The sequence below is a fragment of the Mirounga leonina genome, unplaced genomic scaffold (genome assembly GCF_011800145.1).
Source record: "Mirounga leonina isolate KUSES-001 unplaced genomic scaffold, KU_Mleo_1.0 Mir_180, whole genome shotgun sequence".
NCBI lineage: Eukaryota > Metazoa > Chordata > Mammalia > Carnivora > Phocidae > Mirounga > Mirounga leonina.
In genome coordinates, this window is record NW_023270469.1 from 16,319,991 (window position 1) to 16,345,878 (window position 25,888).

The 25,888-nt window shown below is 42.5% G+C and overlaps 1 protein-coding gene across 3 annotated transcripts in view; it reads right to left on the reverse strand.

Moving 5' to 3' along the window:
* WWP2 (WW domain containing E3 ubiquitin protein ligase 2) overlaps positions 1 to 25,888 on the reverse strand; it is a 159,828-nt gene that overhangs the window by 33,763 nt on the left and 100,177 nt on the right. For all 3 annotated transcript variants that reach the window (XM_035024870.1, XM_035024869.1, XM_035024868.1), the window contains 2 exons: positions 22,883 to 23,010; positions 8,727 to 8,937 (listed from right to left, as the gene is read on the reverse strand). In XM_035024870.1, the coding sequence (XP_034880761.1) occupies positions 8,727 to 8,937; positions 22,883 to 23,010 (339 nt within the window). The remainder of the gene's footprint in view (positions 1 to 8,726; positions 8,938 to 22,882; positions 23,011 to 25,888) is intronic.

Here is a 25,888-nt window from a genome sequence, read left to right on the forward strand (position 1 = left end):
CCGGGGGTCCTGGGATCGAACCCCGCGTTGCGCTCCTTGCTCAGTGGGGAGCCCACTTCTCCCTCTCCCTCTGCCTCTCCCCCTCCTCATGCTCTCTGTCTCTGACCAATAAATAAATAAAATCTTTAAAAATAATAATAATAATAAAATAAAAGGCCCTCTCAGGGGCGCCTGGGTGGCTCAGTCAATTAGGCATCTGCCTGAAGCTCAGGTCATGATCCCAGGGTCCTGGGATCGAATCCCACATCAGGCTCCCTGCTCAGCGGGAAGCATGCTTCTCCCTCTCCCTCTGCCTGCTGCTCCCTGGGCTTGTGCTGTCGAATTAATAAATCTTTAAAAAAATAATAAAATAAAAGGCCCTCACAGATTTACCTATCAATGTGCTCAAAAATTCGATCTTAGTAAGAGCATTATTAACTGTTACTATTTACTAGTTTGCACATTTTTACTAATACAGGCACTGGGCATTACTAAATTGATTCTCATTCAAAATACACTCTGTTAGAGGGACGCCTGGGTGGCTCAGTCATTAAGCGTCTGCCTTCGGCTCAGGTCATGATCCCGGGGTCCTGGGATTGAGCCCCGCATCAGGCTCCCTGCTGGGCGGGAAGCCTGCTTCTCCCTCTCCCACTCCCCCTGCCTGTGTTCCCTCTCTCGCTGTCTCTCTCTGTCAAATAAATAAAAAAATAAATAAATAAAATTCAAAATACACTCTGTTAGAAAACAAAGTCAGGACGGAACCTTTACACGCATCAAAGAAAAGATGCCTTGCTGGCTACTTAGACAAAAATTCAACTTCAAAAAAAGACACTGAAAAGTATTCTTAAAACTGCCTATGTGGAAGTTGAACTCCCCACAGGCCAAAACCCCATGGAATTCACAGTTTCTTATTTTATGCTTGTCTAATAACTGACTCTGAACCAAATCCTACTCCCCAAGCTTTGGCCACTTCCTGGGTGAACCATAAGATTTATTTCCTCTGTTAGGGACATTTTTAGACGTTTATGAGCCAGAAATCTAGGTGCAAGGGAACAAATCTCCTGCTCACTATTTTCATGGCTTCAGTAGATCCTTTGTAAACTGGGTAGGAAATGTGTTAACTCGGTCTTCCCCCAAGAAACTTTCTTCAGATACTGAGCTGTCCTTTCAATCTAAGCACACTAACCCCTTCTTAAGAACTATCAACAACCAGCACTTTATACCCTTTAAGCAGAGAATGGCACTGTTCAGCAGCAATCAAGGCTTCTGAATTAAGTCTGTTTTTCTTCTCCTTCAACCATCCAATTTCTTTGCATTGGAAAAGTCTCCAAAGCTCCTCCGTGAAGGATGACAATATTAAAATGTATGCTTTCACAGAGAGGTAAGACAATTCCTGAAGATGGTGTACATTTAAAAAAAAAAAAAAGTTTACCATTTTTGCTGATAACAGATTTTGCAGATAAATTTGGCAATGCAGAGAAATAGTCACTTTTTAAAAAATAGTTGGTGGGAGCAAAAATGGGTATACTCTTTCAAAAGGGCAATTTGGCAGCTTGGTCAAAAACCTTTCCTATGTCCTGTGAATATCCTGTAACTCAGCAGCTCTGCTTCTAGGATGTATAGTGCGGAAATAATTATGTGTCAAAGATTTAGCTGTAAGTACATCTGTCACAGTATGTTACAGCATGTTACACAAAAACTGGAAACAACCTAAATGCCCCAAATGGAGGATTAGTACAATAAATTATGTCATTTCTATAATGGGTATAACAGTCACTGAAAATAACATGATAGATAATATTGACTTGTCCAGATATTTACCATATATTGGGTGGAAAAAGCAAGTTAACAAATAACACACATAATATAATCAAAATTTTGTTTAAAAATCATGTAAATATACTATTTTCATTAAATCTAAAATGCCATCAATTGTATGCTTTAACATACCACTAAGAAAGAAGAAAAAGTGCTGCCAATTAACCTTGTAAATTACATCTTGATTTTCAAGTTTAAATGTGAAATAACAAGCGTATCAGAATCAACCAAATGTAGAGAGTGTATGTGTGTAAAATTTTTACGTCAGCATAAGGAAGAAGTTTAGACAAGACACAAATGGCATACGAAGATTAACAAACATGGCTGCTTTAAATTGTGAACTCCCATACAAGGACAGGCAACATCAAAAAGTGAAAAGATGAGCCAAAGGCTGGAAGAAAACATCTGCAATGCACAGAATTAAAAAGCAGTTAGTATCCAGCATATATGAAGAAACCCCACAGATTAGAGAGAAAAAGACAAATAGCCAAATAAAAAAAAATGGACAAAAATATATGAAGAGGCAACTTACAAAATAGGAAATCAAAGAACCAAATAAAAACATGTAAAAGAGGTTCAATCTCCGTGGTAATCAAGGAAATTAAAAATAAAACCACAAAGAGATACCATTCACACCCATCAAACTGACCAAAGGAAAAAAAAACCTCATTATTATTTTTTTTTTTTTTAAGATTTTTATTTATTTATTTGACAGAGAGAGAGCACAAGCAGGGGAAGCAGCAGAGGGAGAGGGAGAAGCAGGCTCCCCACTGAGCAGGTAGCCCGACGCGGGGCTCAAACCCAGGACCCTGGGATCATGACCTGAGCTGAAGGCAGACGCTTAACTGACTGAAACACCCAGGTGCCCCACAATATTTAGTTTTAGCAGGAATGCTTATGCATGCTCGTGGGAGTACGAGTATTGGTGAGCAATTTGATAGTATCTACTAAAATTGAAGATCTTCAACCCCTACAATAACATTCCAGCTCCAGCACATGCCTTAAAGAAACAGACATGCAGGGGCGCCTGGATGGCTCAGTCAGTTAGGCATCCGACTCTTGGTTTCATCTCAGGTCATGTTCTTAAGAGTCCTGGGATCCAGCCCTACATCTCGTGCTCCACATTTAGCGGGGAATCTACTTGAGGATTCTCTCTCTCCCTCTCCCTTGGCCCTTCCCCCCCAACCCCCGCACACTCTCTCTCTCTCCAAATAAATAAAATCTTAAAAAAAAAAAAAATAGACATATAACCAAGATATGCACAGGAAAAACTTCATTGTATGTTTATAATTGTGAGGAGATAATAATAGTATAAATATAAAATATGCAAACATTTATTTAGCTGTTATATTATTAAATATACAAATAGATGGTATAAATTATAATAAAAATAAATTATCAAATGTTTATTAAAATAATATACATGTTTAAATATATTTATATAAGTTTTTATATTTTATATTTATATATGACCTATAAATATAGTAAATATAAATAAATTTGAATTAAAATAAAAGTTGTCTATTCATACAATAGAATACCTTATAGCAGTTTAAATGAATATGCCAATTCCATGTAGCTCTGTATACAGAGAATGGAATCAGGAAGAGGTTCATGGACACTTTCTACTGGATTTGTAATGTCTTTGTCGAGAAGTTAAAAAAATGGAAGTCACGTGGCGCCTGGGTGGCTCAGTCATTAGGCGTCTGCCTTCAGTTCAGGTCATGATCCCGGGGTCCTAAGATCGAGCCCCGCATCGGGCTCCCTGCTCCGCGGGAAGCCTGCTTCTCCCTCACCCACTCCCCCTGCTTGTGTTCCCTCTCTCACTGTGTCTCTCTCTCAAATAGATAAAATCTTTAAAAAATAAAATAAAAAATAAAAAAAGGGGAAGTCTGTAGCAAATATAGCATAATGCTAAAATCTGATAAAGCTGGGTAGTGAGCCCACAGGTAGGTTTCATATTACTCTCCATTCTTATCTGCATGCTTAAAATATTTTACAATAAAAATATAAATTTTAAAACACATACTATAAGATGATCAAATTTTGGGAGACGTGTATTTACGTGCATGTGTCTGTATACGTGGTTCTGGGCAAATTGCTTAAGGTTTCCTCATTTGCAAAATGAGGATAAAAGCAGCTACCCCACAGAATGTCATGAAGATGCACCAAATAATCCATGGGCAAAACTTAGCATTCCCCTACACACTGTAAACACTGAACACATGTTAGCTATTACTAATGGTCAGGAAAAAATATACACAATCTGGAAAGCACCAATGGTTAAATCTCGGGTGTTTGTTACTGCTGTTCTTCTTCTCCATGTTCTTTTTCTACATAAAAAGAATCTTTTTTAATTTTAAATGCTACTGAGAACGGGAAATAATTTATCTAGTCATTAACAAATACTTCTCACTGAGGTCTCCCTCGAAGCCAGGTACTATGCTAGGTGCTGGGAGTACAAAGATAGACACAAGAATCTCTGCTCTTGAGGAGCTCTCAAGGAAGTGTAGTAGGAATAAAAATTCATAATTACACACATATATAGTAGTGTGAGGCGGTCTTGTGGACCAGCCAGCCCCGAACAACACAAGAATCTTTGGAAATAAGGTTTCATTCTGAGATGAGGAGGAGGAAGCCAGAAGCATATGCTGATATTCAGGACTACCTAAGTGTATAATAGTCCTTGCATGGCCAAGAGCTAAACCATATTCAGCAAAAAAAGGCACAGAGTCTCCCAGTATAATCCTTTAATCTGGCACTACTCAAAGCATGGTCCATGGCCCAAACTGTTACTGTTTAGCAACCAGAAAAGTACAGAAGTTTCTAAGCATTTAGAAACTTTTGTACCTATTTGGCATTGCCACAACAGCTAACTAAGTGATCAGTGGAGAAGTAGAGAACAAAGGTAAGGCTTTGTAACAGATTGAAAATAAGAAAATAAAACAAAAACAGAAAAGAGAGAAGAAAAAAAAAAGGACTGGTTCTTCACAGACAGTGTAAGAAGTATTGTTTTCAAACTCCTTGAGTAAGGATCCTTGGCTAGTGCCAAAAATGAGTTTGGAATGAAATGGAATGGCAGCGGCTGGTTTATAACTTAGCAGAGAAGCTCCAAATTCCAACGTCTCTTAAAGCTCTCCACAAACAAAACATCCAAGAGCTCTTCCTCGACTGTCATCCTTGAGAGTGTCTCAAGGAGCACCTGGGGCAAAGGGCCTCTGGATGTCCATAACCGGGTGTGGGGGTAGGGGAGATGGCAAAGCCGAAAGATCTAGAAAACACCCCTCCTCGATTAATTCTACTTTGAGGCAGGAAACAGGCCAGCCAATGACTGCGGGAGAAAAAGGCTGGTGTGAAATGGCAGTGCTGAGGTAAGTCGGCAGTCCAAACACAACGGCCTCCCTTATGTAAGAAACCACAGCAGCGTGCAGCCTGCCAGAGTCAAATAATGTGCCTCTGTGTGCGAGGGACTGAGGGGGCTGCAGAGCCCAGGACGCACTTGGAGTTTATCTAAGCCATGTACACACGGTCTGTTAATAAGCATTTGGTTCCCAAAGTGGGCTCGGGGCTGATAAAAAACAGATGCGGGGCCAGCTGATCAAAGTGGCCTTGCTCCCCACTGCCCACTGCCTGGACCACTACCTCACCATGTCTCCTGAGCCCTCCTGGCACCCCCTTCTTTAACGCACATTTGCAACCTGAAAATGCCACACCCTTCCACTTGGCTTCTTTCAGGCTAATTGAATTTAAAAGTACAGGAAGCCGGAGGGTTTGGAGACAGGGAGAGAGAAAGGGGCTGAGGGCTGCTCTGTTTGTGGACTCACGCAGCCCAGCCTTCCGTAACTTCGGTCCCTAAAACATACAGACTTGTGTAAATTGTTTAACACCAGAGTTGCAAATGCTGCAGAGTTCAGAAAGGCAATGCAGCCACCAGGAAGATAGGCCCTCGGGATTCCCAAGTCAACCTTGGTCAATCGTTCAGTAGAGGAGACTGAAGGGGTTGAGAAGGTAAAGTTGGGAAGAGATAGTTGGCTGGATGCCTCGATAAAACAATGTTGTGTGGCTGAGAAATGCCTCAGCCAAGAGGAGACATGGTCCATGGGATCTCCCAGTGCACAAGGACTGCTCATGAACAGGGAAGAGCGTCCCCCACCCTGTGAGAGTAGCGTATTTGAACCCAAAGCCAGTCAACCCAGTGGATGACAGCCTTCCGCTCTTGCCTCTGGGAAAAAAATGCAATATTCCTGTCACAGTTGCTGTATGATGTATCGAAGAAGCGGAACACATTCATCCAGGTGGAGAAAGGAAAAAAAAAAAAAGACGGCATTTAAATTTACTCATTACAAATGTCTGGGGGTGCCTACTTTGTGTCAGGCTCCCTGTCACCCTGACGTTTACAGCCCGGCGGAGCAGAGAGATGCGAAACAAGCAAGTAGACATGTGAGAAGAGTTACAGTAGACAGAGCAGTGTGACCTTGTCTACCAGGGGTCAAGGAAAGATTCCCAGAGGAAGTACTGATTGATTAATGGAAAAAATGGGGAGGAAAGTTTCAGAAAGAGTGACTTGCATGGTGGAGGGTCCTAAGTTCAGAGAAAGGGTGGTACATCGTCAAACTAACCTAAGCCATTAAAGCTAGAGCTTAGAGAGCAAAGCAGAATCTTCCATGGGAGGCTTGAGGGGTAGGTGGGGTCATATCACATGGGGCTTTTTAGACCTTATTAAGGATTTGAGAATTTATCCCTAAAGACAATGGGCAGCCATGGCAGCATTCTAAGTGTGACATGTCATGCTCAGAGTTGTATTTAAAAAGATGAAAACTGGTCTCCTGACTCGTAAAGCCAAGGTACCCGGAATAAAGGAATAACCCATCTTGATCAGATCTCCCGAACTTGTAAAGAAGCTGGTATGGTGATGGCAGGTCTTTTGAGTTGCAAAGGTCACTGCGAGAAGCATGTCCTCTCTGACCTGCCACCACAGAGCAGCAAACTGAAAGCATGCCATCCTCATGCCAGGCACTCAGCAGTTTTGGTGGCAATCTCCAATCTCCAGGCCCTGAACCAGCCTGCGAAGCACTAAGCTCCCGCTGTCTTAGGGATGGGCACCTTAAGTTGGAAAACGGGGTCTCAACACCATTCTACATGTTAAGAGTGGGCAGTGGCCTCCCCAGGCCCACACACAGATCTCATCACATTCTAAATGCTCTAGGGAAAAGATCTTGTGCAAACTCTACCTCGGCAAAGTGTTTCAGCCTCTGGCAAGGATGGGGGTGGGGAATCAGCTTCCCTGGGCTGCTCCATCTGCCAAACTTAGAATAAAGAGTGTTTTCAGGGCCTGGAGTTTTCCAGCTGCCTGGAAACAGGAAGAGCCCAATCCCAGAGAACAGTAACCCTCACACACACCCTACATAAAGACATGTTGAGCCATTAGCCCTAATTGCCTGTGACTGACATAGGAGAGAAGCTGGCCTTCCAGGCATTTGCTCAGCGGAAAGAAAACAAACAGCTCACAGGGGACACAGGCAGCCATTTTCTCTCCTTTCTGCCAAAATGATTTTGCTCTGTTCCCCCCAGATTACAGCATATAGATTTGGAAGTATAAACCAAACAAAGGTCTTTCTAGCATCCTTCACCACATACAAAAGAGAACATAAACCTGTAGGGAAGAGCTGGACACAAGCAACTGGTTATTAATCTTTTCGCAAAATCAAGAACTTCACAAAAACTTTTCAGAGCCACCTCTCAATACCCGATCTCTCCAGGTTTGAGGTATTAGGAAGTACTTGCAATACTTTTCATTTATTCATCATACTTGATTAAGATATATGTTAGGTAGTGGGCCAAATGCTAAGGATGTGATATATATGTGGTAAAAATCATATTTGCCTTCAGATTTATAATTTTTGTTTTTAACAAGTGGGTTTTCTAAAGAGGCTTAAGAAGACATAGCATATTATCATCAAGCAAGAGACCGTGCATCCTTTCCTTCTCCTTTATGAATTACAAGGGCCCAGAGGACACACCCACATGCCACCACCACCACCATCAGCCAGACCAGTGACTGTGGTGATACAGTTTCCTTGGTACCAAACCGATAACCAGGATGGATTTCAGGACCACAATGACTGGTAGTTGCTGAGACAAGACTTCATTTCCCAGTTCAGAACCATTCCCTTCCTTTACGGTTCCTTCACAGTCGATTCAAAAATATCACTCACCAGGTGGAACACCCACCATGTTCCACCCTTCACTTCCTTGAGAGACATGCGTGATTATTAACTCCCCCTTACAGAGATGGTGAACCATCTGAGCAAAGTCACATAGGATCCAGTGGGGATCTGAAGCCAGATCTGTTTGTTTCCAGGGTCCATACTCTTATTAATCTCTATTCACTATATAGCCAAACCTGAACTGTCCTTTGGCTTAATGGGGCCATCTTCTTATCATCCAAGGTCTTCACCATCAGATTTAACTCTGAACTAAAGGATGACTAGTAGTCCATGTTAACAACAGCCCCAGTATTGCGGGAGGGACATACAGTAATATTGAGAGCCTAATGTCCTCCACAGATCGTTAAGATAAAATTCAGGAGAGAAAAGCAGTTTTCTGAGCAGGATCTCAATGAACACCCTCCAAAGACGAAGGAAGGCAAAATGAGCTGCTTGTTCCATAAAAGTCACACTCTTCTAGTCAAGCTGTTCATTTCAAGTCATGGTATAAGGTAGCATTGATTCTGCCCCAGATGATTTAGAGTCTTTTAAAGATTTCTGTAGAACAAGCAGTTCTTCCACACCTCCCTCGCTCCTATGCATGGCAGCCTCCCCAGAGACTACAAGCCACTAGGTAATAAATAACCATTTTGTTTCTGTCCTGGTGAAGGAGCCTGAGATTTGAGAGGGGGGAGCGCTGCTGTGGGCCAGAAGGCTACTCACCCGGCAGGCAGAGCATCGAGGGCCTGGGCAGCCGCCGGGAGCTGCTGGGTGCCTGAAGTGCTGGGCTCCTCTCCTTCTGCCGGTGTGGCCAGAGCGGGGAGAGACACTGCAGTGGGATTTGAGGTCACACTCGACACCGCAGCAGGCGACGATGTCACCCCAACAACAGAGGGCTCTTCAGGATCAGTGGCTGCGGTGGGCTCGTCATTCACTGAAAACAGAGAAATCGTATTTGAAAGATCCACTCAGACTCGTATTCACATTCACTAGATTTTTCCCTTAAAGTGGTAACACAGTACCTACAATGTTACCCTGCATGTATCTGGTGACAGCAAAAAGTTTTACAAAATGTTAACTTTGGAAATGACAGCAAGTCAGTAATGGCCTGCCCCTGGTCTCCTCCCACCTCCTGCCCAACAACTGGGAGATGGATCTGAAGTATATTAAATATTACCCCTTTTGTATACTTTTATTACATTTTTCTAAAGTATTCTGATTACATGTGTTACAATAAAAGAAGAGCAGGAAGGAGGGTAATGGGGAGCTGTGTTAGTGCGAAAGGAAGCAAGGCCAAGGCCACATCTACAGGGTCCATACTTTTCTTTAAACTTGCCATATGTCTGCTGAGCAGAAATGGCAGCTTCCTATACTCTAAGAAGCAAAAAACTTCCAACAATGTGCCTGTTCTTTTAAAGACTCATCCTCAAAGCATGGAACAAAGATTGATACTATAGATGAAAAAGATGGGCGCCAAAGATGAGGGACTTGTCTTCCAGATAACAATGGACAAAGAGAAATAAGTCTGTTCCAAGTCTCCTTATTTCTCCATTTCTTTATTATTTTGATGATCACTGATGTTCACAAGGACCCCAAGACAATGCAATATCCTCTCCCTCAAAAAGGGATCAAACAAGGTTTTCGAAGAATTCTTTGAAAATGGATAAGCCATATGCAGAGAATTTTCTACATACGTGATTGCATATGTGCACATTTATACTAGAATTCTGTAGGAAAACCCCTTAGATGTGAGTTAGCCTCATCTTCCTAATTCAGAAATTCTTTTTGCAGTTTCAAATGTAACAAATGTACTATCCAGATTCTTCTTAAATGCTTCTGACAAGGAACTTGCTACCATTCCATCGTTGAGCAGATGTCCTGCCAGCAAGTTTTTTCTTATGTGAAGCAGAAATTTCGCTAGCTGGTCCAATCCCCAACCCCCCCGCAATACACAGTAAGTACCTGGCCACCCTGTTTCTCATTCACCTTCTCTTTTCTGGTAAGAAGGCGGGCTCTTTCTTAAATGTTTCTAGGCCCTTCCCTTCTTATCACCTGGCTGCTCGCTTCTAAGTATCTTCTACTGCCTCTCCTCAATTAGGACAGCAGGAACTGAACATAATAAATCAGACACCACCAGACCAGCAGAGTCAGATTTCCAGTATAAGTGGTATGAGTTAAGATGTACAGAACACCACTGTGTGCCAGGCAAAGTGCAAAGCAATTTGGATTGTCTCATGTAAGCCTCACACACAACCCCACCCATTAGGTGCAACGAATATCCCATTTTACATAAGTTGTGGAAACTGAGGCTCAAAGAGGTCAAATAACCTGCTGAGGTCGAGGGGCTCCTAATTCTCACCCCTACTGCCTGCCTCCAGAGCCTGAACTCCTCACTAACTGTGCTCTCCTTCTCCCTCCCTGCACATCCTTTAAAGCAACCCAAGATGGTAACAACTGAAGCAATGACAGGATCCTACCAGCTCACCCGAGACTGGGGGCCAGCTGAAACCAAAAGTTCTTTACATGATGGGATGCCACCTGCTCTTCAGAAATGGAAAAGAGCCTAGGTACAACCTGTGATCCACTCATTTGCTTTCTCCCCAGCGTATGAAACACTGTCTGGCACATCAACTAAATTAGTTGTTTAATAAGTGACTCCATCTTATGCAACTGGTGTTTCCCCCACACATATGCAAGACTTCATACTTCTCTTCCTATTCTAGCTCAGCCAAGTTGGTAAAACACAACAGATGGCAACTCTCTTTATGTAAAATTATACATTTTACCAATACAAAAAACCATCATGACATTTTTGAGAACTATGTAAGTTCACCCTAAAAGTTATAAGAAAAATTAGGGGCGCCTGGATGGCTCAAGAGGTTAAGCCTCCGACTCTTTTTTTTTTTTTTTTAAGATTTTATTTATTTGCGACAGAGACAATGAGAGACAGAGAGCATGAGAGGGAGGAGGGTCAGAGGGAGAAGCAGACTCCCTGCTGAGCAGGGAGCCCGATGTGGGACTCGATCCCGGGACTCCAGGATCATGACCTGAGCCAAAGGCAGTTGCTTAACCAACTGAGCCACCCAGGCGCCCAAGCCTCCGACTCTTGATTTCAGCTCAGGTCATGATCTCTGGGTGGTGGGACTGAGCCCTGTATCGGGCTCTATGTTAAGCACAGAGTCTGCTTGTCCTTCTCCCTCCCTCTCTCCCCTCTCCCTGTTCACACTTGCTCTCACTTCCTCTCTCTCTCCTTAAAATAAAATGTTTAGAAAAAACTGTAAGAAAAACTAAATACAGAAGAATAGCCATGAAAATTCTAAAGAAGAGTGTTGTGTATATGTGTGTGTGGGGGGGTAGTTCTCTAAAGTATTAACACATCATAAAGCTACAACAATTAAAACAATGTGGTACTAACACACGAATAAGCAGATGTCGATGAAATAAACAGCAAGTTCAGAAACAGAATTAAATACACATAGGAATTCAGTATATGACAAAGGTGGCATTTTAAATGCAGCAAAGAGATCATTCAGTAGACAGCACTGTGACAACTAGGTACACCGGGAAAAAGATGAGTCATATCGCTACCTTATCCAGGACATGAAAATAAATTCCAGATGAATCAGAAATTTTGACATGAGAAATGAAACTAAAAAGGAACTAAAGAAAATAGAGGAGAACATTTTTATCTCAAAGTGGAAAAGACTTTTTGAAGTATCACACAAAATCTAGACGACATAAAAGATGGATGAATTCAACTGCATTAAAGATTTTGGGTTTTTTTTTTTTAATTTAAATGGCAAAAAAAAATCAAAATCAAAGAAAAACAACAAACTGGGAAAAATTATTGCCAACTCATATTACAGACTAATGGCTAATTTCTTTGATATGAAAAGAATCGCTACAAATCAGTAAGAAAAAGACCAAAAGTATGCACCGGCACTTCAGAGTAAAGGAAATACAAATTACCCCTAAACGTATTAAAAGATGCTCAATCTCAATTATGAGACAAGAAATGCAATTTAAGGGGCACCTAGGTGGCTTAGTCAGTTAAGCGTCTCCCTTTGGCTCAGGTCATGATCTCGGGGTCCTGGGATCGAGTCCCACATTGGGCTCCCTGCTCAGTGGGGAGCCTGCTTCTCCCTCTCCCTCTGCCCCCTCCCTGCTTGTGAGCTCTGTCAAATAAATAAATAAAATCTTTAAAAAAAAAAAAAAGAAATGCAATTTAAGACTAGGATGAAGTACCATTTTTTAACCTATCAGATTGGTAAGAATAAAAATATTTAGGGGTACCTGGGTGGCTCAGTCAGTAAAGCAACCGACTCTTGATTTCAGCTTGGGTCATGATCTCAGGGTTGTGAGATCGAGCACCACATCAGGCTCCGCCTGGGCAAGGAGCCTGCTTAATATTCTCTCTCTCCCTCTCCCACTGCCCCACCCCCCCTTAAAAAAATTAATCTGGTAAATAATAAAAAAAAATAATACTAGTAAAAGTATAAGAAAAACTGGCATTTTCACATATTGCTGGCAGGAGTAGAAATTATTAGAACCTCTATGGAGAACAGCTGGCAATATCGAAAAGTTAAATGCAATAAGAGGGGGTGCCTGGGTGGCTCAGTTGCTTAAGCGTCTGCCTTTGCCTCGGGTCATGATCCCAGGGTCCTGAGATCGAGTCCGATTTGAGGTTTCTCCTTCTCCCGCTCCCCCTGCTTGTGTGCTCTCTCTGTCAAATAAATGAATAAAATCTTTTTTTAAAAAAAAAGATCTTAAGGGGCGCCTGGGTAGCTCAGTCGTTAAGTGTCTGCCTTCGGCTCAGGTCATGATCCCGGGGTCCTGGCATCGAGCCCCGCATCGGGCTCCCTGCTCGGTGGGAAGCCTGCTTCTCCCTCTCCCACTCCCCCTGCTTGGGTTCCCTCTCTCACTGTGTCTCTCTCTGTCAAATAAATACATAAAAATAAAAAATAAATGTTTAAAATAAATAAAAATTAAAAAATAAAAAATAAAATCTTAAAAAAATATTTATAAAATAAGGTCTCTGCCCTATAATCTGTTTTAAAAAAAGCTAACGACACTGTCAGCTAAGTACCAACACAGCATATGTCACAGGGGCTCTGTGGTTGAGTGGTTAAGACCACAGGTGTTGTAGGATCCACAGAGAGGATCAGTCTGGCTTAAATAGGAGAGAGGGCCTCCAGGGAGTGCGGCTCAAGTGAGCAAAGAGGTGTAGGCAAGAACACAGGAGACAGAGGTGGAAGTAGTGAAAAACAAAGGAAACACATTTGCCCTTGTTTCAAGGAGGGTGCAGTCCTTGCGGGGAGCAAAGTTGTACACATCAAACAATTAGGATTAACAGAGAACACTGGCTATACGTACTGGATAGAGCTACAATGTAAACTACAGCAATTCTCCGAGGCATGACTCAACTGTCACTCCTTGTCTTTGTCCATCCAGTTTGTTTCTCTATTTGAAGTCACATCGATGGCTTGAGTATGGTGCTCTGTCACTGGCTTACTGGTGTGACCAAAAGCCAGTAACTTAATTGTCTGAACTTCAGTTTCTTCTGACTGTAAGCTGTGATGGAGTGGATTTATCACTGAGGTTCTTTCAAGCTCTCACGTTCTAAGAATGTGTATATATTTACAACACATACACTTTCTGAGAGTAGGAAATACAAGCACGGACACAGAAAGTTTGTCAGCGCAAGGATATCTGGCTCTCATACTCTGTCTCCAAATCAAAGTGTAGCACAAAGCTCTCAAACAGATGAGCTCCTGTGGTGAATCAAGGGCTTCTTGGATAGGTCTGTGGGCAGATGCAGTCTTGGTGGGAACCCTTCGAACTAGATTTGCATCTGCATGCATAGTCAGATCCAAATGGCACCGATTGGAGGGTCTTTTCCATTGGCATGCCATGGAAAATGGGGCTCTGCTTTTGTTCTTTTCCTGGTCAATAATAATTATTTTTAATAGGTAGTACATGTACATTATGAGAATTTTTTAAAGATTTTATTTATTTGACAGAGAGAGAGAGCGAGAGAGGGAACACAAGCAGGGGGAGTGGGAGAGGGAGAAGCAGGCTTCCTGCGGAGCAGGGAGCCCCATGTGGGGCTCAATCCCAGGATCCCGGGATCACAACCTGAGCCGAAGGCAGACGCTTAACAACTGAGCCACCCACGCGCCCCTTCTATGAGAATTTTAGAAGTATAAAAGCTCAAACAGTGTAAAGAAAGTCTCCCTGTTCCAGTCCTCTGGCCCCCAGTTTCCTCCCAGAGGCAGTCACTGTTGTGATTCTTATGATTCTTTCAAAGATATTCTTTGACTATACAAGCATATGCACATATATTTGAAAACACACACACATACTCATACAAACTAGCACAATGTATATGCTATTCTGCACCTTGCCACTTAATAATTAGAAATTTTTGCAAAGAATGTGAAACAAACTTGAAGAGCTTTGGCACGTCTCTCCTTTGCTAACCCCAACCAGATATGGGGACAATTTTAGTATCAAAAAGAACAATAATCACAATGGATTGAAATATTTTTTTTAAGCTTTTTTTTTTTTTTAAGATTTTATTTATTTATTTGACAGAGGGAACACAAGCAGGGGGAGTGGGAGAGGGAGAAGCAAGCTTCCTGCTGAGCAGGGAGCCCGATGTGGGGCTCGATCCCAGGACCCTGGGATCATTACCTGAGCTGAAGGCAGACGCTTAATGACTGAGCCACCCAGGCGCCCCTGGATTGAAATATTTTAAATGTTTAAATCCAAGAGCTTATAATGATTTTTACACAAAACAAAATTTCATTTTTCATTTTTACAGGATGTGAGGAAATCAATTCTTTATTCTGAAAACTGGTAAATAAAAGGAAAGACCCAAGCATTTCTCCTGCCTTTTCTTTACAAACTGAATCTCAAGGTAGCCAAATAGTTGATGAGGGCAAGTTTCTCTTATAGGCATGATAGGATTAGAATATGACTGTTTTTGCAATCCCCATCCAATTTATGGATTTAGGCAATAATCATCAGTGGGTGCTAACATTGCAAAAGGGTGACAGCCAGCTGTGATGTGCCTCCTGATGGAAGACTCTGTGTGTGTCACCAACACTGAGTATATAACAGCAAAAAGAACACTATAATAAACTTATCACCCAGCTCCAAATATTATTGGTTCATGGCTATTTTAAGTTCACCTAGAGCCCCACCCACCTCTGTTCTACACACCTAACCCCAGTTCCCCCACCTCCCTCTCATTTTTTTTTTAAGATTTTTAAAGATTTTATTTATTTATTTGACAGAGAGAGACACAGCAAGAGAGGGAACACAAGCAGGGGGAGTGGGAGAGGGAGAAGCAGGCTTCCCGCTGAGCAGGGAGCCCGATGCGGGGCTCAATCCCAGAACGCTGGGATCATGACCTGAGCCGAAGGCATTATCTTAACGATTGAGCCACCCAGGCGCCCCTTATTTTTTAATTTTTATTATTATTATTTTTTAAAGATTTTACTTATTTGTCAGAGAGAGAGAGGGAGAGCACAAGCAGGGGGAGCGACAGGCAGAGGAAGAAGCAGGCTCACAGCTGAGCAGGGAGCCCAACGCAAGGCTCGATCCCAAGACCCCGAGATCATGACCCGAGCCTAAGGCAGACGCTCAAAGACTGAGCCACCAGGCGCCCCCTTGTCTTTACACCATGCATGGTCCTTAGCAAAATGGCATTCGACAAGTATTTGTTCAATAAACCTAATAATCTAGTGAAAGAAATCTGAAATAAAACCACCTGACATTTGTGTAACACTATCAATTGCAAAGCAGTTTCTTTTCATTTTCATTTTGGAATAATTTTAGACTTACAGAAAAGCTGCAAAGATAGCACAAAGATAGCAATATTAAGGGAAAGTGAGTCAACGGCATACTATCTTATATAAGCACAGAACATTTGTCAAAGCTGAAAAACAAACATCAGTACATTACTACTAACCCAACTTCAGACTTTATTTGGATTCACCAGCTTTACCACTCATATCCTTTTTCTGTTCCAAGATCCAATCCAGGAACCTACAATGCCTTTAGCAAATTTTTTTTCATTAGCTCATTTACCTGCCCAATAGCTCTGCGAAGAAGATACTATTCCCATTCTATTTAAGACAAAACTGAAGCTCACGGAGGTTCCATCTGGACAGGTGCCATGCAGGTAGCCAATAGCAAAACCAGTACTCCAATCCAGAATACCATGAGGTAAAAGCAATGGTGGAGGGAGGGGAAAAGAAATGAAGATGGCTTTGACAGCTTTCCTCTATGGGAAGAAAAGCTGGGTACCAAGATGACACGGTAAATGGGCTAAGTAGGTAAAATGGTAGTTGAATGGCCTCTGGTTTCGGCAACAAGGAGTATTTCACAAGGTTCCCTCTGTGATGTTGGTTAAACATTCTAACTTTATGAATCAGATATTCATTCAGGACTGAGACATACTCTAGTCACAGTTAGCCAAGAAAAGATCAGGATTTGTAAATTCTTGTTCCTAATCCTGGACATGCCGCCAGCTCACTGTATGTTCCAAATCTTCAGGTGCGTGTAGTGTAGCGCAGGCTCTTGGTATACACACAGGCCTTTTCAGCCGCCACACTAAGGCATGGCAAAGGCAACTGCCAACAGTGGAAACTTTTTAAACTGAAGATCAGCTCGTAACATATGATGCACAGCAAAGCAGTCACTATCTCTCATCCATGAAACACAAGCAATGGATTCCCAAGGTAACTAGCTGCTCAGTTCTTCACAAGCAACCAAAACTAGAAAAATCTTTCATAATTAGCATGACACAGGGTGAGGCTTATATATAAAGAAAAACAACTAAATTAGATGGGGAAAAAAAAGAAAAATTAAATGGAAAACAAGAAGAGAAACTTAAAAAATGGACAAAGCCATACCATGGGAAAGTTCAGTCCTTCCTTGACCGATATATAGATTCACCCAACTTCCATGTACATTCCATCATGCTTCTAAGAACTCAAAGACTGAAATTTGTTTTGAAAATGTATAAACTACCAAAGAATATCATGGAGAAAAAGTAATAGGGCAGGAGTAGCTCTTCAAAACATTAGAAAAACACACTATCACATGTCAATAATCAAAGTCACATGGGAATGGCCCCAAACCGGAAATAAATAAATGGAATGAGTAAAGAGTCCAGAAATAAATTCTGACGGCATATTAAGTAAATGATAAGCGATAAACACTAAATAAAACCACCAGTGAGGAAAAAAAAAAATGTTTCTGGAATAATAGGACCCAATATAAAGAAAAATTAATTTAGACCCAGACTTCATCATATTGATATATGTATATAGACATATCACTATACATTCCATTAGGATAGTTATTTTGTAACACCATGAAAAAAAAAGTAAATAGGAATAAAGTATTTATCCCAACCACAGACAGAGAATTTTTCCTACTACTGAAGCAAAAAGTAAAACTACAAACATTTTTTTAAATGCTCAGGCATAATTATTTTTAAATTTTCTATCTCCTTTTCTACAAAAGCCACAGAAAATGAGATAAAATGTAAAACAATAATATAGGAGGGAAACTTAACATCATAAATTTAACAGATAAAACTTATACCTAAGTACTTTGTATACATTAAGATGGCTATAATTTAAAAAAAAAAACAAAACAGAAAACAACTGTTGGCAAGGATATGGAAAAACTGGAACACTCATTCACTGTGAGAGGAAATGTAAAATGGTGCAGCTACCATGGAAAACAGTTTGGGGGTTCCTCAAAAAGTTACACAGAATTACCAGACATTTACCCCACCAACTCCACTCCTAGGTTTATAGCCAAAAGAACTGAAAGCAGGGACTCAGATCGATGTACACCCACGTTCACAAGAGCAATTCAATATTATTCAAAATAGCCACAAGATAGGCACAATCCATAGGGTCCAACAACAGACGAATGGATAAATAAAACGGGGTATACACATGCAGTGGAACATTATCCAGCCTCAAAAAGGAATGAAACTCTGAACACGCTACAACACGGATGAATCTTGAAAACATGCTAAGTGAAATAAGCCAGAGACAAAGGACAAATTATTCCACTTATAAGAGGTACCTAGAATAAGCAAATTCTTAGATTAAATCATTAGCCAGTGGTTATTTTTTAAGTTTTTTTTTTTTTTCCAGTAATCTCTACGCACAACATGGAGCTCAAACTCACGACCCCAAGATCAAGAATCTCTTGCCGTACTGACCGAGCCAGCCAGGAGCCAAGAATAAGCAAATTCTTAGAAACAGGAGAATAGAGGTTACCAAGGGCTGGCGCTGGAGGGCGGAGAGGAGGAAGTTATTGTTTAAAGGGTACAGAGTGGGCGCCTGGGTGGCTCAGTTGGTTAAGCGACTGCCTTCGGCTCAGGTCACGATCCTGGAGTCCCGGGATCGAGTCCCGCATCGGGCTCCCTGCTCGGCAGGGAGTCTGCTTCTCCCTCTGACCCTCCTCCCTCTCATGCTCTCTCTCTCATTCTCTCTCTCTCTCTCTCAAATAAATAAAATCTTAAAAAAAATAAAGGGTACAGAGTTTCAGTTTGAGAAGATGAGAAGGTTCTGCACATGCATCGTGGTGGTGATAGTTGCACAACATTGAGAATGTACTTAATGCCACTACATTACACACTTCATATGGTTTAATGTCTATGTATATTTTGCCACAATTAAAAAAAAAAAAAAACTTGTACCAGAATATATAAATCTCTCAATCTCAAAAAAAAAAAAAAAAAGGGGGCGCCTGGGTGGCTCAGTCGTTAAGCATCTGCCTTCGGCTCAGGTCGTGATCCCAGGGTCCTGGGATCGAGCCCCGCATAGGGCTCCCTGCTCCACGGGAAGTCTGCTTCTCCCTCTCCCACTCCCCCCTGCTTGTGTTCCCTCTCTCGCTGTGTCTCTCTCTGTCAAATAAATAAATAAAATCTTTAAAAAAAAAAAAAATCAAATGCTATGAAAAAAATCACACAAGAGGAAAGAAATAGTCGAGCAAGCAACTAATAAATGAAAACGTGCAATTAGGTTCAATAATGAAGTGGTACTTAATAGCTGTTAGCAAAATGATAAACCAGTATTTATACAGTTTCAGTAAAAAAATAAACCTCATATACCACCTAATGGAAATTTTATACTACTGTGGAACGTATGATTGCTTCAATCCTTTCAGAAGGCTGGTAAAATACATTTGCTCTCATTTTTAAAAATTCATATCCTTTGACTCAAGAACTTTATGCAAGAAGAAACAAAACTGTGTGCAAAGACATTTGCATTAGGATTTTGTTTTATAATAAGGAAACATAAGAATTGAAGAATGGTTAAAAGAATTCTGACATACTAACTGCAAAACAGTATGAGGTCACTAAAAAAAGCAAACAAGACAACAGATACACAGAAGCATGTATAAAAAACAATGGGATTAAAAAAAAAGCCTCATATCCATGCTACATAACTATAATTGCATGAAATTATTCATAAAGGCAAAAGCTAACTTTGAGAGTCTCAGGCACTCTACATGTTTTATATAATTTATTCCTTATAACAACTTTATGAGATATATACTCTTGTCCTCATTTTATTAATGAGAAAACTAAGACCCAGAGAGTCACTGGGCCTTCACATACTGTACATGGCGGGGGTGGGGGTGCTCCAGAATCTGACCCGCGACCAGTATGACTGCGGACTTTATGTGCATGGAAATCACATTTAAGAGAGGAGCAAGAGATGTAATTTTCTTGGCTAAAGTTTTCAATAAAAAGAAAGTAAATCATGGCACACAGGTCTCAATGAAGTGCTATACTGTTCATCTACTTCTCGACTGCACCACTTCTAAAACTTAGTAATGTTACATTTATACAGACAGGCTGCCATTCACTTTCATTTTATAAAAATGGATACTTTATAGTTGTGACAACATGAAAAAACCACCTGGAACTCAGCTCTGTCTTTGCCCTAAATGTCTTTTTCATGCCTAACTGCAGAGCATAGCCAAAAAGCCTTGCTAAATAAATCTTGTATGTCTGTGGAAATATTTCCTGGAGGCACGGCTACTACCACCATTTTGGAACTGGTCCTCACAGTTCTAAGAGCAGCGTGTTGAAAGATGAAGATGTCCTCATTCACATCCTCAAACTCCCTTCTTGTCTCACACTGCCAAAGTAGGGTTTCTGTCTGCTCCCCAAACGAAAGGTAAGATCTTTCTGTACCCCTTGGATAGACATTAAAAAGCCTACAAAGGGGCGCCTGGGTGGCTCAGATGGTTAAGCGTCTGCCTTCGGCTCAGGTCATGATCCTGGAGTCCCGGGATCGAGTCCCGCATCAGGCTCCCTGCTCAGCAGGGAGTCTGCTTCTCCCTCTGACCCTCCCCCCTCTCATGTGCTCTCTCTCTCTAATAAATAAAATCTTTAAAAAAAAAAAAAAAGCCTACAAAGTCCAGGCTGGCTGGAGACAAAGGTGAACCGTCATCACGGCAGAAAGCAGAGATGAGACGGAGGCCAAGGCCTCGGTATTTTAACAGGCAGAAATCCCTAAAATGCAGCAACTGTCCTTCATAGATGGGTTCTGGGAACAGTCTGGGCACTCAGATACACCACTATAAAACATTCCCAATGCACTTTGGGGTTAGAGACGTTTGGCTTTCTGAAGATATGGCTGGCACCTGCCTCGTCTGCTGACACATAATGTTCTTGCAGATAAGGACAATACGCAAAGGTACCTAAAAATAAACGTAGGGGAAACACAAATATGTTCCAGGACCCAGTAAGAGTGACTCAAAGACCATCACCATATAAAGTCAATTTACCAATAGTTTTTATAAGAAAAGCACAGATGGCTGAAGGAAACCAGTATGGAGTAACATAGGCCCCTAAAAAACAAAGCGGTTTGGTAGCCTGGCCACGGCCTCCAGGAAACAAATGGTTCCAAAAATCCAGTTCCCCTCTCCATTTGTAAATGCTGGTCCTCCTCTACAAGTGACTTATTTTTCTTTCCCCGCCTTTTTTTTTTTTTTTAACGATTTTTATTTATTTATTTGAGAGAGTGAGCGAGTGAGAGAGCATGAGCATGAACGTGGAGAGGGAGAAGCAGACTTGGCTGCTGAGCAGGGAGCCTGACGCGGGGCTTGATCCCAGGCCTCTGGGATCATGACCTGGGCCAAAGGCAGACGCTTAACCGGATGAGCCACCCAGGAGCCGCATGACTTATTTTCCGAAGAGAAGCATGTTTACTGGTGCTCATGGAGCTGTATACGGTTTTGTATAGCGCGGTCCACAGCCGCCGCCTCGCCACCCCCTTCACCCAGACTGGAAGCCAGGGCCCCCATGGCCGCTACGCCTGGATGTTGCAGCATGCGGATACGGTGGTTGGCACAGGGGCACCAGGCTCGCTGAGATGGCAGGCACTTGTACTCCTCATCTCCAGCTCATCCTCGTCCTCAAGGCTCAGGGGGAGCTAGCTAACTCAATTCCTTCAGGCAGGTCCTAAACTCCGGGGAGAATGTCCGCTCACCACCCACGCACGGAGCCCAGAAGGATGCGCCACTCCACCCTGCAGTCCATGGTGGGTAATGGTATAGCGAAGCACCAGGAGCTATCAGAGGGGCTCTGTGGCCCTCATCCGGTGCTGCCAGAGAGCTGAAAGCCACTAGAAAGCAACTCTAGTTGATCTCTCCGACTCAGTAGGTTCGGCTCACAAAGGGCAGCACCAAGCCTGGGAATGCTCTGTGCAGAAGGTATGCTGCTCTGGATCTCCCCTCCTGGGCGTCACCCCTCGGCTACCACAAGCACCTACAAAACCCATTCCATGCCACGTACGGATTCTCTGCCGTCTACAGTTTACTGAAGTAAACATCCAAGTCCTTCCCCAACTGCTTCAAATTTAGACAAATTACCACATGACTGGCAGTCACTAAAGATTTGACAATCTTCAAGACATTGAGAAAAACTAATTTTTTTTTTTTTGCTTTTTAATTCGACACTGCCCTGATGAGACAGAAGGAAAGCATGAGAAAAACTATTTGTTCTGAAATCAGTCCTTCCCTTCCCACTTACAGAGAAGTAGAATCAAGGGCAGAAAAGTTCTCTGTGGATAAGGAAGGGCTACCTACCTATTCTCAAATGGGACAAATACTCTCACTGGAACAGCCACGGAATGTGCTCCCCCCACCTCCCCACCCCGCGTGACACTCTGGCTTTGCCCCTAGTCAGCATCCCAACCAGTCCAACAGCGCTGCCATCTTCTCAAACCCGGCTCTGAGCAACAATACTTAGTCTTCTTTCTTTTTTTTTTTTTTTTTTTTTTTTTTAATTTATTTGACAGAGAGAGAGATAGTGAGAGCAGGAACACAAGCAGGGGGAGTGGGAGAGGGAGAAGCAGGCTTCCCACCGAGCAGGGAGCCCGACGCGGGGCTCGATCCCAGGACCCTGGGATCATGACCTGAGCCGAAGTCAGACGCGTAACGACTGAGCCACTCAGGCGCCCCTTAGTCTTCTTTCTACCTAGTCTGATCATTGCCTTAAATTAAGGAAATAAAAAACGTGTCATATATAAATAAGATAACCCCTCTGCCCCCAATACTGATAAGAAATGAATTTTAAAAATCAATACTTTTTATGTTTGTGCAAAGGAATATTTTAGAAGAGTGCAGGCATATGGAGAATAACCTCGGCTGAAGAGAATCTGCCAGAGACAAAAGAAGATGGGCCGGTGGAAAGGCTCATGGATTTTAGCACTGGAGTCTTCTCCTGCCCACCCTACATTCTGACACAGCAGGCAGAGTCCCAACTCCATGTGAGCACAGGTTAGAAGCCGCTGCTTTAGTCCAGGCTGCTATTTTGTGCTGTCACTCACCTGTGCCATTGGCCAAGCCACTGTGGGTTGGGTTCTTGATGGGCTGGCGGTGCCGGTTGCTGGTACCGGGGCTTTGCTCACCGGCTGCTGTGGTTGCTCTGGCTGAGCCACCTGAATGTCTGTGCGTCCTGGAAATTCAAAGTATAAAGCAGACAGATATAAGCCACTGTGAAAAAGAAAGAAGTATGTCCCATCTAAGTGACCGTATTCCCTCTCTCGCTATTTATTGGAAATAAGACTTTTAATAGCCCCTGTAGCCTTTGACTCAACAGAACCTGGCTCCGAACAGAGACTCAGGTAAGCTTCCTCCTTGGTAATAGCCCAGAAGGCAACTTTGGGTAAACTTTTCCACTTGAAGTAAACAAATCCAGAGTGAATTGCCCCCACATCTGAAAAAACTGGCAAAATATCCTATGACCATCACATTATTTTTATTGGGCTCAAATGTAATAAATAAACAAGCATCACTGGACAGGCTACAGATGACATAATTCTCCCATTAGGTAAAAAGAGCCCAAATCGTATCCAAATCTATTTTCTCTATAGCTAGAAACATACTTCCCTTGGGAAAAGAAGTCAAGGGGCACTAGACAACTCCAGCCAATGCATATGTTGACATGTTTTATCTAGAAAAGATGACTCAATGGTCCATCCAAATCAATGAGGAACAAAGCATAAAGGGATCTACATCGCAGAAAATGGTGGGATCTAGGAGCAGAGAATCTATCTGACAACTTCAGAGAACATGAGACAATAGGCAGTATGTGTTCTCACAGTCCTGTTGTCGCCTGACTTTGTTCACTCAGTGAAAATGTCTAAGCCTCCCTGCCCTTCAGTCCAGCTGTTCTGTCAAAGGAGATTATTCTACTGCATAGTCATTGTTTATTAGTCTTCAAGTGAGAATATTTAAAAGTGAGAGTATTTAAACATCATCCAGTAAAGAAAAGACCACCTCTGACTAAGCAAAGAAACAGAGGTCCACATACCCCATACCCTCCATAACGCATACCCCCATGGATAGAGGTCGCATACCAGGTACATGGGGCAGTGAGAATACGATCAACAATAAAAGGAATAACAATAACTATAGCAGTATATAATATGCACTGAGTCAGAACATTATGTAACAGATATCCATGGTGTGCTGTGCACTTTTTATTTTATCTCATCTAGCATGGTAACCCTAGAAGGAGTTTACTATTGTTATACCTATTTTACAGATAAGAAAGAAGACAGAGAAAGAAAGCAATGGAGCAAGACTCAAATCCAGGCAGTCTAAGATCAAGAGCTCATGTTCTTTGGTTGGAGACTGGGGGAAGGGAGCCTGGACTTGAACTGAATCCCTCCCAGGCTATTCTTTCACTGGTCACTTGGCCAATGGTGAGATGAAGAGCTCAAATGGAAAGGTCCCCTGCTGGGCTGGAAGGCTCCATATCCACCAGAACACCTCTGCTGGTGAGACTCTCTCATCCAGAGTGTTGGAACAAGCCCACAACACAACAAACGTGGAGGTTCCTAGGGGAATAAGAAGTGCCCCCACCAACAAGTACCTTCTCCAGCACAAGAAATGGACTTTTTCCAACAAGATGGGCATAAGCCAAAATAGTTATAGTCATTATCTCTGACTGTTGTGAATACGAATTCCCTTAGCTTTTCCTTTTGTGCTTTTCTAGAGTTTTCTAGTTTTCTCCATTGAACTTGTATACTTTTGAGTAAGGAAAAAACACAATTTTTTAAGGAGGGAAAAAGTTTTTTCTTAGATCAAAACTGTAGGAAGGAAGGAAGGAAGGAAGGAACCTAACAAACCATGGAGTTCTTCATACCTAAAAACTGCATGGCAGTTAAAAATGGATAGAGAGGGCACAACTGAGCTATGGAAATAAAGATTTAATTTGGACTCTCTTTTTCCATCTTATTTTTCCCTGAGCTAATTTCATAAATCGAAAGCTGTCAACCACACCTCAGTCAAAAAAAAAAATATTTCAAAGTCCCCACTTCATGGGAAGAAACGTTAGTACTGAGCATTTTACCACAACTCCTCATCGAAAGCAGAATGAGTACAGATTAGTTCCAAAGGAAAAGACGGTCTTCCGCCACTGGTGAGTGAGTGAGTGAGTGAGTGAGTGAGTGAGTGAGTGTGTGTGTGTGTGTCTGTTGAGGGCAGAGAGCTTGACAGAGATAAAATTGGTTAATAAAAGGTTTATTTCAGCCCAGAACACCCTTAAAAGGACAAATAAGCCTCTCAGATTTGGTACTCAGAGCCCACAGCAGAGGGCTGTATCACTCAAGAAGCAGCAGGCTGTGTGGGCAGCACAGGAAAGGCGACATCAGTCCTGTCACATGCACTGGCTCCGACGAGCCCGTGATCACTTCCAGTCCGGGGCTCCCTGTCCCTCTGCAGAGCAGCTGGGCATGACAACAGGGTGGGCCCCATTAACTCTCCTGGCTCCTCCCTCCCTTCCCCGAAAGGGCATGTGGTCAGAGTTGAGAGAGAATACTCTCAGAAATGTTTAACCACTAATGATAGCAGCTTGCCCTGAATGATGGGCTGCAGCAGGGCTGGGATTAGCCTGTAACCAGGGGCAGCCGGGACCACTTGGCATGAATTGCTGCCTCCCTGGCCGCAGCCCACACTGCCACCTCCGCCCTCCCCCAACACACACACACACACACACACACAGCCCCCATTCCCCAGATTCTTCCCTTGCCCTCAATCTGGAGTTTCCCCCTTTTTTCACCTTGAATTACCTTTAACATACGACTCTCAGAAAGAAGAAAGGCCTCAACAGTTGAGGAAAATCTTCTCTTCAGCAGTTTCCTCTCTTGGAGGACTCACTCAGCCCTTACAAAATGGGATTGTGTCGTGATTAAAAGCTGGCCCAAATGCTGAAACCACACACCATGAGCCAAAATAGTATCAGGACAAAAGCGAGACGATGGGGTGGAGATGAGCTGGGCTCCACCACAGGCAGCCTGGCTTCGGCTCTGCCAGTGACTTCAACTTTG